The 12,158-nt window shown below is 46.0% G+C and overlaps 1 protein-coding gene across 1 annotated transcript in view; it reads left to right on the top strand.

Moving 5' to 3' along the window:
• SEC24A (SEC24 homolog A, COPII coat complex component) overlaps positions 1–12,158 on the top strand; it is a 258,735-nt gene that overhangs the window by 136,546 nt on the left and 110,031 nt on the right. Inside the window, exons 5-6 of the mRNA XM_063928268.1 lie at positions 1,655–1,830; positions 8,152–8,336. Coding sequence (XP_063784338.1) covers positions 1,655–1,830; positions 8,152–8,336 — 361 coding nt within the window. The remainder of the gene's footprint in view (positions 1–1,654; positions 1,831–8,151; positions 8,337–12,158) is intronic.

The raw sequence follows: 12,158 nt of genomic DNA, 5'->3' as shown, positions 1-12,158 counted from the left end.
CCAATAAAATTTGCACGCTGGATCAGGCTCACTATGCAGCATGCTTATACCACGGCAGGACTGCCGGTTCCATCATCTGTTCAGGCTCACTCTACACGGTGGGTTCTTCCTGGGCTGCTGCCTGGGGTGTCTCTGCTTTACAGCTCTGCCGAGCAGCTATTTGGTCAGGTTCGAACACGCTTGCTAAGTTCTACAAGTTCGATAATTTGGCCTCTGAGGACATTCAGTTTGGTCAATCAGTTCTGCTGGATCCTCAGCACTCTTACCCCCCCCCGCTCATCCCCCGGTTTGGGAGGTTTGGTACATCCCCATGGTACTAAATGGAACCCCAGTATCCTCTAGGACGTAAGAGAAAATAGGATTTTAATTACCTACCAGTAAATCCTTTTCTCGTAGTCTGTAAGGGATACTGAGCACCCGCCCGGTGCTTTGTTCTTCCTGCACTGTTACTTAGTTAAGAATTGTTGGTTCAGCGGTTGCTTTTCCTGTTTAAAGTCAGGTTAGCATAGCTTTCCTCTGGTTTGTGTGTGCTGGTTTGGAATCTCACCACTATCCTTTTATATCCTTCTCTCAAAGTATGTCCGTCTCCTCGGGCACAGTTTCCTAAACTGTGTCTGGTAGGAGGGGCATAGAGGGAGAAGCCAGCCCACACTCAAATTCTGAAAGAGCCCATGGCTCCTAGTGGACCCGTCTATACCCCAAAGTACTAAATGGAACCCCAGTATCATCTACTGACTATGAGAAAAAGATCTACCGGTAGGTAATTAAAATCCTATTCTTTCAAAGTGTACGTATGATATTGACAAGTCTTTCAATAATATAGAAGTGTTGGTCTTTTTCATTTTCTAGTAATAGAAGATAAGAGAATATCTTTCCTGCATAGTAATTTATCAGAACGTGAGATGTCATCCTTCAACTTGGCAGTGCCAATAATATGATATCTTATCATTTATTTTTATTCTTTTTGTAGTAAGTCATGCCAGTTTCTTAAGGCCATTCCAAACGGATTTTTTAGAGTGGTCTTATTCAGATGTGGCAGTGTACCTTCACTTTGTGGTAGTTTCTTCTGTAATTCTCCAGTGGCATGGTTAACGATATGTGAAATGCCACATCTTGAGAGGCTTGTTTCTCAACAATCCGGTGCCTACCCGGCAGTGTTATATGTTCAATATGCAGCTGGCACCTTCTGGTAAGAGAGTGCCGTGATCAAAGGTGTCTCGTTTGAGGTATAGTGCAACCAGGCCTACGCATTTCACCCTTTTCAGTATGGGTCTTCAGGGATTGCAGTCTAGTGTAAAATCCTGTACAGAAAAGATATTCTCTGATCAAACTGAGTATTAACATTTGACGTACAGTATAATTACATAATCATACTTAGACAATTTTTGTTGTAAGTAAAGTATATTGATTTACAGTTTTTAGATGTGTTGAGTTTTTTTCTTATGTGCATTACATTTCACAACATGATCATTAGGTGCGCTAACAAACTTAACTCTTGTCTATACTCTTTTTAAATATACATTACAAGTCTGTTTAATGGTTCACTGCACTTGTTGAAGGTGTTTTTATCTATAATTTGAGTTGGAACATAATTGTGATATATTTAAGTCTTGCAAAAAATGTTTCTGTGCATATAACAATATTTTTATCATAGGGATGGTTCATCCTGCTCCGCCTCCACCAGCTCCTCAGAATCCTAAAATCCCCCGGAATGTTGGAAGTGCATACCCAACATTACCACCTGGTTATCAGAATGTTTTTCCAGCGGGTGGCCCAGGTTTAACCCCAACAACCCAGCCATATCCCAACAGGCCACAACCCATGTCACAGGTAGAACATTTGCTCTGTGGTTATTTTTCCAGCCTGGATGCAAATACTGTTATTTTTTAATACATGTAGAGTAACTCATTGATTTCTGCTAGAATAAATGTTCCAATGTTCATTGTGGATGAACTCCTCCTACATTTGTAACTGCTGCTGATATTTTAGTTTGCCACCATGTATTTGAAGTTAGCAACCATTCAAAGTTTGAAGGTGTATGCAATAAAAAAAAAAAAAAAAAAAAAAATTAGTACAAAGGGGTATATGCAATTGCGGTCGAATCCCGGCTGGAATTCGACCGTTTTTGGATTCGACACAATTCGATAGTAGAATCCCGGCCGCCAGGACCCGAATTCGACATATTCAATAAAAAACGGATTCGACAGTCCCGCTGTCGAAAAACGGACCAATTGACGAACAGTGTGCGTCCTGGATTCGACTTCATGGACGGCACAAAAGTGTTAAAAAAAACAAAAAAAACCCTGAAAATAATTGCATGGGGTCCCCCATCCTAAGCATAACCAGCCTCGGGCTTTTTGAGCCGGTCCTGGTTGTAAAAATACAGGGGGGAAAATGACAGGGGATCCCCCGTATTTTAACAACCAGCACCAGGCTCTGCGTCCGGTCCTGGTGCCAAAAATACGGGGGACAAAACACGTAGGGGTCCCCCATATTTTTAACACCAGCACCGGGCTCCTCTAGTCATAGAGATAATGCCACAGCCGGGGGACACTTTTATATAGGTCCCTGCAGCCCTGGCATTAAATCGCCAACTAGCCACCCCTGGCTGGGGTACCCTGGAGGAGTGGGGGCCCCTTAAATCAAGGGGTCCCCCCCTCCAGCCACCCAAGGGCCAGGGGTGAAGCCCGAGGCTGTCACCCCCCCCCCCCCCCAATCCAAGGGCGGCGGATGGGAGGCTGATAGCCAAGTGTCAAAAAAAAGAATATTGTTTTTTTTGTAGCAGAACTACAAGTCCCAGCAAGCCTCCCCCGCAAGCTGGTACTTGGAGAACCACAAGTTCCAGCATGCTGGGGAAAAACGGGCCCGCTGGTACCTGTAGTTCTACTACAAAAAAATACCCAAATAAAAACAGTACACACACACACCGTGACAGTATAACTTTATTACATACATGCACACCAACATACACACATACTTACCTATGTTGACACGAAGGCTCGGTCCCCTTCTCCACGTAGAATCCACGGGGTACCTGTAAATAAAATCATACTCACAACAATCCAGTGTAGATCGGTTCTCTTCTTAGTTTGTAATCCACGTACTTGGCAAAATAAAAACGCAAAACACGGACCATGCACTGAAAGGGGTCCCATGTTTACACATGGGACCCCTTTCCCCAACTGCCGGGACCCCCCGTGACTGCTGTCAAAGAGGGTCCCTTAAGCCAATCAGGGAGCGCCACGTCGTGGCACTCTCCTGATTGGCTGTGCGCGTCTGAGCTGTCAGGCGGCGCATAGCGCATAGGCGCTCCATTACTTTCAATGGTGGGAACTTTGCGGTCAGCGATTGACCGCGAGGGTGACCCCACATAACCTCGTGGTCAACCGCTGACCGCAAAGTTCCCACCATTGAATATAATAGAGCGCCTTTGCGCTATGCGCCGCCTGACAGCTCAGACGTGCACAGCCAATCAGGAGAGTGCCACGACGTGGCACTCCCTGATTGGCTGAAGGGGCACTCTTTGACAGCAGTCACGGGGGGTCCCGACAGTCGGTGAAAGGGGTCCCATGTGTAAACATGGGACCCCTTTCAGTGTGTGGATCGTGTTTTGCGTTTTTTTATTTTGCCAAGTACGTGGACTACAGTAGTTCTGCTACAAAAAAATGAGGCGGATTGAAATTGCCGAAATGACTGTCGAAAAGCACTGTTGTCGAATCGACATTCTTCAATTGAATATACTTTTGTCGAAAAGCCGCATTTTTACCTTTGCAGACATGTCGAATTTGATAAATTTCGAATTGCAAAAAGTCGAATCTGAAATGGCAGGAATTTTTGTAGAAAAGTACTGTATTGCATTGTCGAATCCAATTCGACAGGTTTTTTTTGTCGAAAATGCCCCGTTTTTCGACATTTGCAGCAATTCGACCGCAATTGCATATAACCCAAAATCTCTTGTTGCTAGATAGATGTAATCTCAATAAAATACTGTTGGAATTTGCTATACCTGTTTCTTGGGGCTTCTGCATTAACAGAGTGCATAAATGAGCAAAAGAAGAAACAAGGACATACAGTAGAAGACAATGTAGAGCAAATACATGGTATATGAACATTGCTGCATCAGGGGACAGGACACTGAAACATCAGGGTGGCAGAACCTGAGGGTTCTGTTATGGGGAGTATGGAGTAGAAAATAGTTTGAGAGGGAAAACCACATAAAGGAAGAGGGCAGTTAGACAGAAGTAACACAGATGGGGTAGAAGTGAGCCATGTAGCAGAGGTTTAGGGTGAGAGATGGAGCAGAAGTGAGCATGTAACGGAGGGTTAGGATGAAAGATTTCTGGGTTTGACAACGCAGTAGGTCTTGAGAGCCCATTTATTATTACCAGTTTATTACCAGTTATTTTATATAGTGCACACATAATCTGCAGCGCTTTACAGAGAATATTTGGCCATTCACATCAGTCCCTGCCCCAGTGGAGTTTACAATCTATATTCCCTATCACATGTACACACATGCATTGATATTAAGTTTAATTGGCTCCCAACAATATTAACCTATCAGTATATTTTTGGATTGTGGGAGGAAACCAGAGTACCCGGAGGAAATCCACGCAAGTAAGGGGAGAATATACAAACTCCACACAGTTAGGGTTATGGTGGGAATTGAACCCATGACCTCAGTGCTGTGAGGCAGTAATGCTAACCATTACACTATCCGTACTGCCCATGTAAAGTTTTATGGAGAGTCGGATAGTGAGAGGTAGAGAATTCCAGAGGTAGAGAGCCCCATGGCCAATATCCTGGAGGCAGACTGGGAGGATGTAATCAGTTGGCTGGAGGGGCGGTTTGAATTTCTGGAGCAAAACGGGCAGGTGGGATTATAAAGGGAGGTAATGTCAGATATGTAAATGGGGGAGGAATAGGTGAGGGCTTTGTAAGTGAGTGTGAGAAGCTTGAATTTGATTCACAAGGGGTAGGGGAGTCGGTGTAGGGCCTGTAAGAGGGGGAATGGATATAGTACGCTTGGAGAGGTGAAGATTAATCGGGCAGCAGCATTGAGGATAGATTGAAGTGGAGCGAGGCATTTGTCAGGGAGACCAGATAGGAGAAAATTACAGTAGTACAATCTGGAAATGACCAGTGAATGGATGAGGGTCTTAGTAGCATCCAGAGTGTGAGAGGATCTGATCCTGGAACTATTTTTGAAAAGGAAATGGTAGGATTGCAAGAGTTACTGAATCTGTTGTTTGATCTAGAGGGAGAAATAAAGGATAATTCCGAAACAGCGTACTTTAGGGCTAGAGGAGATGGTTGTGCCATCACTAGATAGTAAAATTGAGGGTGGTGAGGTTGTGCAGGAGGGTGGGAAGATGATCAGCTCAGTCTTAGGTCTGTTAAGTTTTCGAAAGCGCTGGGCATCCAAGAAGAGATAGCAGAGAGACGGCTGGAAATATGAGTGCGGATGTAGGGGTAGAGGTTAGCGGAGGAAAGGTAGATTTGAGTCTCATCAGACGAAGTTGGGAGAGAGAGAAAAAAGAGGGCCAAGAACAGAACCTTGGTTTACACCTACTGTTAGGAAAAGTGCGGGAGAGGTGGTGTCATGAGAGGAGACAGAAGTAGCGGTCAGAGGTAGGAGGACAGCCAGGAGAGTGCAGTATCACGCAGACCAATGGAGTGAAGGATTTTTAGGAGGAGAGGGTAGTCCACAGTGTTAAAAGCAGCAGAGAGAGGTCAAGTAGAATAAGCAGGGGTAGTAGCCCTTGGATATGGCAGCATGGAGGTCATTGCAGACTTTTGTGAGGACAGTTTCAGAAGAAGGTGGTCGAAGTGGGGGTGGGCAGAGAAGGGAGTTGACCGTGGCAAAGAGGAGGCAGGGGTTTGAAGATTGGAAGCAGAGGTGATTCTTGAAATGCGACTGTTAGAGAGCGAAAGGATGAGGACATAAATTTGAAATGGAGGAAGTCTGCTTTAGAGCGTGATTTCTTTCACTGTCTATGATGGTTCGTGAACATTTTTGCATATGTCTGGTGAATTTGGATTGACATGGTTGATGTGTTGATATTCGAGGGTGAATAGTGGTTTCTGGTGCTGAGCAAAGTAAAAGAGAGGCATTGTATAGTGAAGTGGCTTGTTCAAGACAAGAGAGAGAAGTGAGTCAAGCAGGGAATATTAGTAAATTATGTAAATGGCCTGAATGTTTTGCTTAGTGATGGTAGACTTAGGAGGTAGAGATGGAGAAGCAGAGGGGGAATGGAGAGTTGGAGAAGTCAGAAATATTGCAACTGTGCGTGAAGATCAGATTGAGTTCCCATTCACGGGGGGAGCGGGGGATGAGGAGGTCAACTGGGAGAGACCAAGTGATGTGAGGTTAAGGAGTAAAGTGGCAGAGGATTCTGTTTGGATATCGATTGGGATGTTGACATCAACTAACATAAATGAGATATTGTCTGAAGGGAGTAAGTGAATGAGCCAGGAAGCAAAGTGGTCAAGGAATTTGGTGGGAGTGCCAGGGAGGCTGTAAATGATAGCTACTTGAAGGTGAACACGTTGGAAGAGGCGTATAGCATGGACCTCGAATGTAAGGGAAGGTTCTGGGGGTATAAGTTGGCACGAGTAGCCAGAGGATAGAAGGCCCCCATCACAACCACCCCCAGCGGAAATAGCATTAGAAGAAGTTGTATCAGAGAGGAAAACCCAGATTTCGGTAATGGCTAGGAGATTCAGGGAGTTGTAGATTAAAAGGTTATGGGTGGAGACCAATTTGTTAGACATTTCTAGTATACCAGAGGGCACAGGAGACGGGGAGAGATTTTGTGGGAGAGATGTGAATGAGTGTGTCAGGGCTGCTGTAGCGCTGAGGTAAGATTCATTTGGAGGGTAGGGATAATAAGAGAGTAGAGATGGTGTGGGTGCCTAAACTAGGAAGGGAAACTGCAGGAGGTTGGCAGGGAGGGAGTTCATTATTATGTGGATGGGGGTGTGGTGAGATGACAATTATATCGATCTTTCTATTGATATTTAGTTGGGTGGAATAACTTTTTACAAGTTCCTCACTCCCTGGTGCCCTCCATAGGTACTTCAAGCATGGCCAACACAAAATGCAGATAAGGCTGCACTCAGGAAATGCAGCATATACAGCAAGTGTAATACTCATTTGTACAGTGTTTACAGCAATAGACATTTCTCCATGTTTTTCAGCAAGGGTTCCTATTTGTCACTATATACTGTAAGCTTTGCTATACCAAAACTCTTTGTATGCAATTTTAAGGCTATTTTGTTTAGGATTGTAGTTTTGAAATTTACCTAATCCACCTCCATGAGAGAATAGGTAGGAATCCATAATCCTGATGAAATCAGGCCTTCAAGACGCAGGACTCAATATGCAGAGCCAGAGTTGTAGCCAGAACTTTTTGGCCCCATAGCAAAATTGTGAAGTGGCCTTTGTACCAATGCTTCTAAAGACACTTCCACAAGAGTTGTTAATTTTATGCTCTGTAATAGTGCCCTTGTTTATATAGTTTTTCATGAACCATAGTAGTGCTGCTAGTACATATTATGCCACACAGTACCCCCAATATGTATTATGACATAATGTTCCCGGCTCATATTGTGCCACACTATAGTGCCTACACTTAATATTGTGCTACATTATGGCCCCAGTTCTTATTATGTAACATTATAGTGCCATCCAAATTAATATTATACTACATTACAATGAGCAGGTCAGATTATGACACATTACGGGGTGTAGTCAGGCTGCCGGCGCTGGAATCCTGACACTTGTCTGTATGTCTGAGACGGAATCCCAAATGTAAGTATGCCGGGGACGTTTAGGTTTAGGCTGCGGGGACGTTTAGGTTTAGGCTGCGGGGAGGTTTAGGTTTAGGCCGCGGGGAGGTTTAGGTTTAGGCTGCGGGGAGGTTTAGGCTGCGGGGAGGTTTAGGTTTAGGCTGCGGGGAGGTTTAGGCTGCAGGGAGGATTAGGTTTAGGCTGCAGGAAGGGGGAGGGTAAGGCTTAGTCGGGATGCTGGTGTCGTTATTTAGTTTTACCGTTCCACATGTCCTTTTGTTATCAAACTGTTTAAAAGCTATACCTTCCTGGTTTAGTAAAGAATACCTTGTCCGTTATTCTGTTTTTGATTTCTTTTAGCCAACCATGGGAATGAACAATCTGATATCCTCAGTTGGAGGTTTGAGTCTCCAGCAAGCACAGCAGTTGGATGAGTTACGAGCAGTGAATCTTCTCCAAGAGAGGAACATATTGCCACCAGCACCCTTGAAGGCACCTTCTCCCTGTCTGCAGGAAGATCTTCAGAAGCTCAACTGTAGCCCAGAGTATGAATAGATTTTATATTGCATACCTTTAGTTGGTTAAACTTTTGTCGGTAGAGGTTATATGTATGGTTTTGAAATATATGAGAAGCAGTTTTCCAATTTCCAAGACATCAAATGTTTGTGAGCTATTATGATATTGTGTATTGTACTTTTTTCTCTGACGTCCTAGTGGATGCTGGGTACTCCGTAAGGACCATGGGAATAGACGGGCTCCGCAGGAGACAGGGCACTCTTAAAAGAAAGATTAGGTACTATATCTGGTGTGCACTGGCTCCTCCCTCTATGCCCCTCCTCCAGACCTCAGTTAGAATCTGTGCCCGGCCAGAGCTGGATGCACCCTAGGGGCTCTCCTGAGCTTCCTAGAAAAGAAAGTATTTGTTAGGTTTTTTATTTTCAGTGAGATCTGCTGGCAACAGACTCACTGATACGTGGGACTGAGGGGAGAGAAGCGAACCTACCTGCTTGCAGCTAGCTTGGGCTTCTAAGGCTACTGGACACCATTAGCTCCAGAGGGATCGAACACAGGCCCAGTCCTCGGCCGTCCGTTCCCGGAGCCGCGCCGCCGTCCCCCTTGCAGAGCCAGAAGAACCGAAGAGAATTTGAAAATCGGCGGCTGAAGACTCCAGTCTTCATTAAGGTAGCGCACAGCACTGCAGCTGTGCGCCATTGCTCCCTTAGCACACCACACACTCCGTTCACTGATGGGTGCAGGGCGCTTGGGGGGGGGGGGGGGCGGCGCCCTGGGCAGCAATTAGATTACCTTTTGGCAATAAAAACACACATAATACAGTCTAGTACTGTATATGTGTAAAAAACCCCGCCATTAAAGTACATAAAAGGACAGAAGCCCGCCGCTGAGGGGGCCGGGCCTTCTTCCTCAGCACACCGGCGCCATTTTCTCTTCACAGCTCAGCTGGAAGGAAGCTCCCCAGGCTCTCCCCTGCAGTATCCTGGTACACAAAGGGTAAAAAAGAGAGGGGGGGGGCACATAAATTTAGGCGCAAAACTGTGTATGTAAGCTGCTATAGGGGAAAAATCACTCAGTATAGTGTACATCCCTGTATTATATAGCGCTGTGGTGTGTACTGGCATACTCTCTCTCTGTCTCTCCAAAGGTCCTGGTGGGGGAACGGTCTTCAAATAGAGCATCCCCTGTGTGTGTGGTGTGTCGGTACGCGTGTGTCGACATGTCTGAGGTAAAAGGCTCCTCTAAGGAGGTGATAGAGCGGATATGTGTGTGGGAGGGTGTCTCCGTCGACAACGCCGACACCTGTTTGGATATGTGTAAGTGCTGAGGTAAAATTATTGCACAAAAGGTTAGGGAACAGAAAGGAAATCTACCCTGGTCTGTCCCTATGTCACAGAGTCCTTCAGAGTCTCTCTATGCTCACTATCCAAAATAACAAAGTATCGACACAGGGTTTAACTCCACTGTCGACTACGATAATGCAAAGTTACAGCCAAGAGGGCTAAAAGATATTCAATATATGATTATTGGAATAAAAGATGATTTGCATATCACTGATGACTCATCTGTCCCTGACACGAGAGTACACATGTTAAGGGGAAGAATGCTGAGGTAAATTTCCCTCCTCTCATGAGGAAAAAGAGCGGGAATCTCCAGACAAGAGACGGCAGCTTTTCCCACAAGAGAATTCTCAGGCTGTATCCTTTCCCCACTAGGGCCAGGATGTGTTGAGAATCTTCCCCTTGGGTGTCCTGTTTGCACTAGCTATTCTCAGGGATCCTGCAGATAGTGTGCACATTCTAGTATACTACCCAGACCGGCGATTGTGTCGGCATGGGTTTATAGCGCTGTGGCAGCGTGGACAGGTACCTTATCAGCAGAGATTGAGACCCTAGTATGCATATAAATATTTTAAGATGCTGTCTTAAGTGATAGATATATAATTATAAAGCATGCCCAAAGGGACATGAGTATACTGGGTCCTAGAACAAACGCTATGTCGATTTGTGCTTGACGTGTCCTGTAGAATATACATTGGACAGATGATGCCGACTTAAGAGGCATATGGAAGGCTGAGGATTGTGTGGAGAAAGGTTCTCGGGCCTGGTCTCCACAGCTATAGTTGGTTATTCTGCTAGTTTGCCCTATATTCCTGCACAGCCTAGGAAAGCACGACATTATTAAATGCAGCTTTTCGAATAAAGAAACAAGAAAGTCTGAGGTGCATCCTTTCTTGTCAGAGCCGGGGGCAGAGGAAAGAAGCTGTACAACACAGCTAGTCCCCAGGAACAGAAGTCCTCCCCGGCCTCTACAAAAATCTACCGCATGTCGCTGGGGCTCCACAGGCGGAGCTAGGCCCGGTGGGGACACACCTTCGTAAGTTCAGCCACAAGTGGATTCACTCCCTGTTAGATCCCTGGGCAATAGAAATTGTGTCGCAGGGATACAGGCTGGACTGTGAGAAGATGCCCCCTCACCGAGGACCCGGCGGGCTTGCCCCCAAGAGAGGGAGCCAGTGTTAACTGCAATTCGTAAATTGTATCTTCAACAGGTGGTGGTCAAGGGTCCCCTCCTTCAACAAGAGGGTGTTATTATTCGACCATGTTATAATCCCGAAACCAGACGGTTCGGTTAGACCCATATTGAATTAAAATCCCTGAACATATACCTGAAAAGGTTCAAGTTCAAGATGGAATCGCTAAGAGCGGTCATTGCAAGCCTGAAAAGGGGGAGACTTTATCGTGAATCCGGACATAAGGGATGCATACCTTCATGTCCCCATTTATCCACCTCATCAGGCGTACCTCAGAATTGCGGTACGGGATTGTCATTACCAATTTCACCAAGGTAATGGTGGAAATGATGGTGCTCCTGCGGAAGCAAGGTGTCACTATTATCACATACTTGGATGATCTCCTCATAAAAGCGAGATCAAGAGAGCAGTGGCTGGACAGCGTATCACCTTCTCTGGAAGTGAAACGGCAACACGACTTCTATATATTCCGAAGTCGCAGTTGGTTCCTACAGCTCATCTGCCTCGCCTAGGCATGATCCTAGACACAGACCAGAAAATGGTTTATCTCCCGATAGAGAGAGCTCATGACACTGGTCAGGAATCTATTGAAAACCAAAACAGGTGTCAGTGCATCACTGCACTCCGAGTCCTGGGAAGGATGGTGACATCATACGAGGCCATCCCCTTAGGCAGGTTCCATGCGAGGACCTTCCAATGGGACTTACTGGACAAGTGGTCCGGATCACATCTTCAGATGCATCGGTTAATCACCCTATCCCCCAGGGCCAGGGTGTCTCTCCTGTGGTGGCTGCGGAGTGCTCACCTTCTCGAGGGCCGCAGATTCGGCATTCAGAACTGGGTCCTGGTGACCACGGATGCAAGCCTCCGAGGGTGGGGGGCAGTTACACAGGGAAGAAAATTCCAAAGTTTGTGGTCAAGCCAACAGACTTGCCTTCACATCAATATCCTGGAACTAAGGGCCATATACAACGCCCTAAGTCAAGCAGAGTTCCTGCTTCGCGACCAACCGGTTCTGATCCAGTCAGACCGCAGGGGCTCATGTAAACCGACAAGGCGGCACAAGGAGCAGGGTGGCGAGGGTAGAAGCCACCAGAATTCTTCGCTTGGCGGAGAATCAAGTAAGCGCACTGTCAGCAGTGTTCATTCCGGGAGTGGAGAACTGGGAAGCAGACTTCCTCAGCAGACACGACCTCCACCCGGGAAAGTGGTGACTTCATCAGGAAGTCTTCACGCAGTTTTGCAAATTGATGGGAACTGCCTCAGGTGGACTAGATGGCGTCCCACCTCAATAAAAAGATAAAAAAGGTTTTACGCTGGG

Source organism: Pseudophryne corroboree, chromosome 6, assembly GCF_028390025.1.
Source record: "Pseudophryne corroboree isolate aPseCor3 chromosome 6, aPseCor3.hap2, whole genome shotgun sequence".
Taxonomy (NCBI): Eukaryota; Metazoa; Chordata; class Amphibia; order Anura; family Myobatrachidae; genus Pseudophryne; species Pseudophryne corroboree.
Note: the sequence above shows the minus strand (reverse complement) of the source record. Positions and strands in the feature narration are given on the sequence as shown.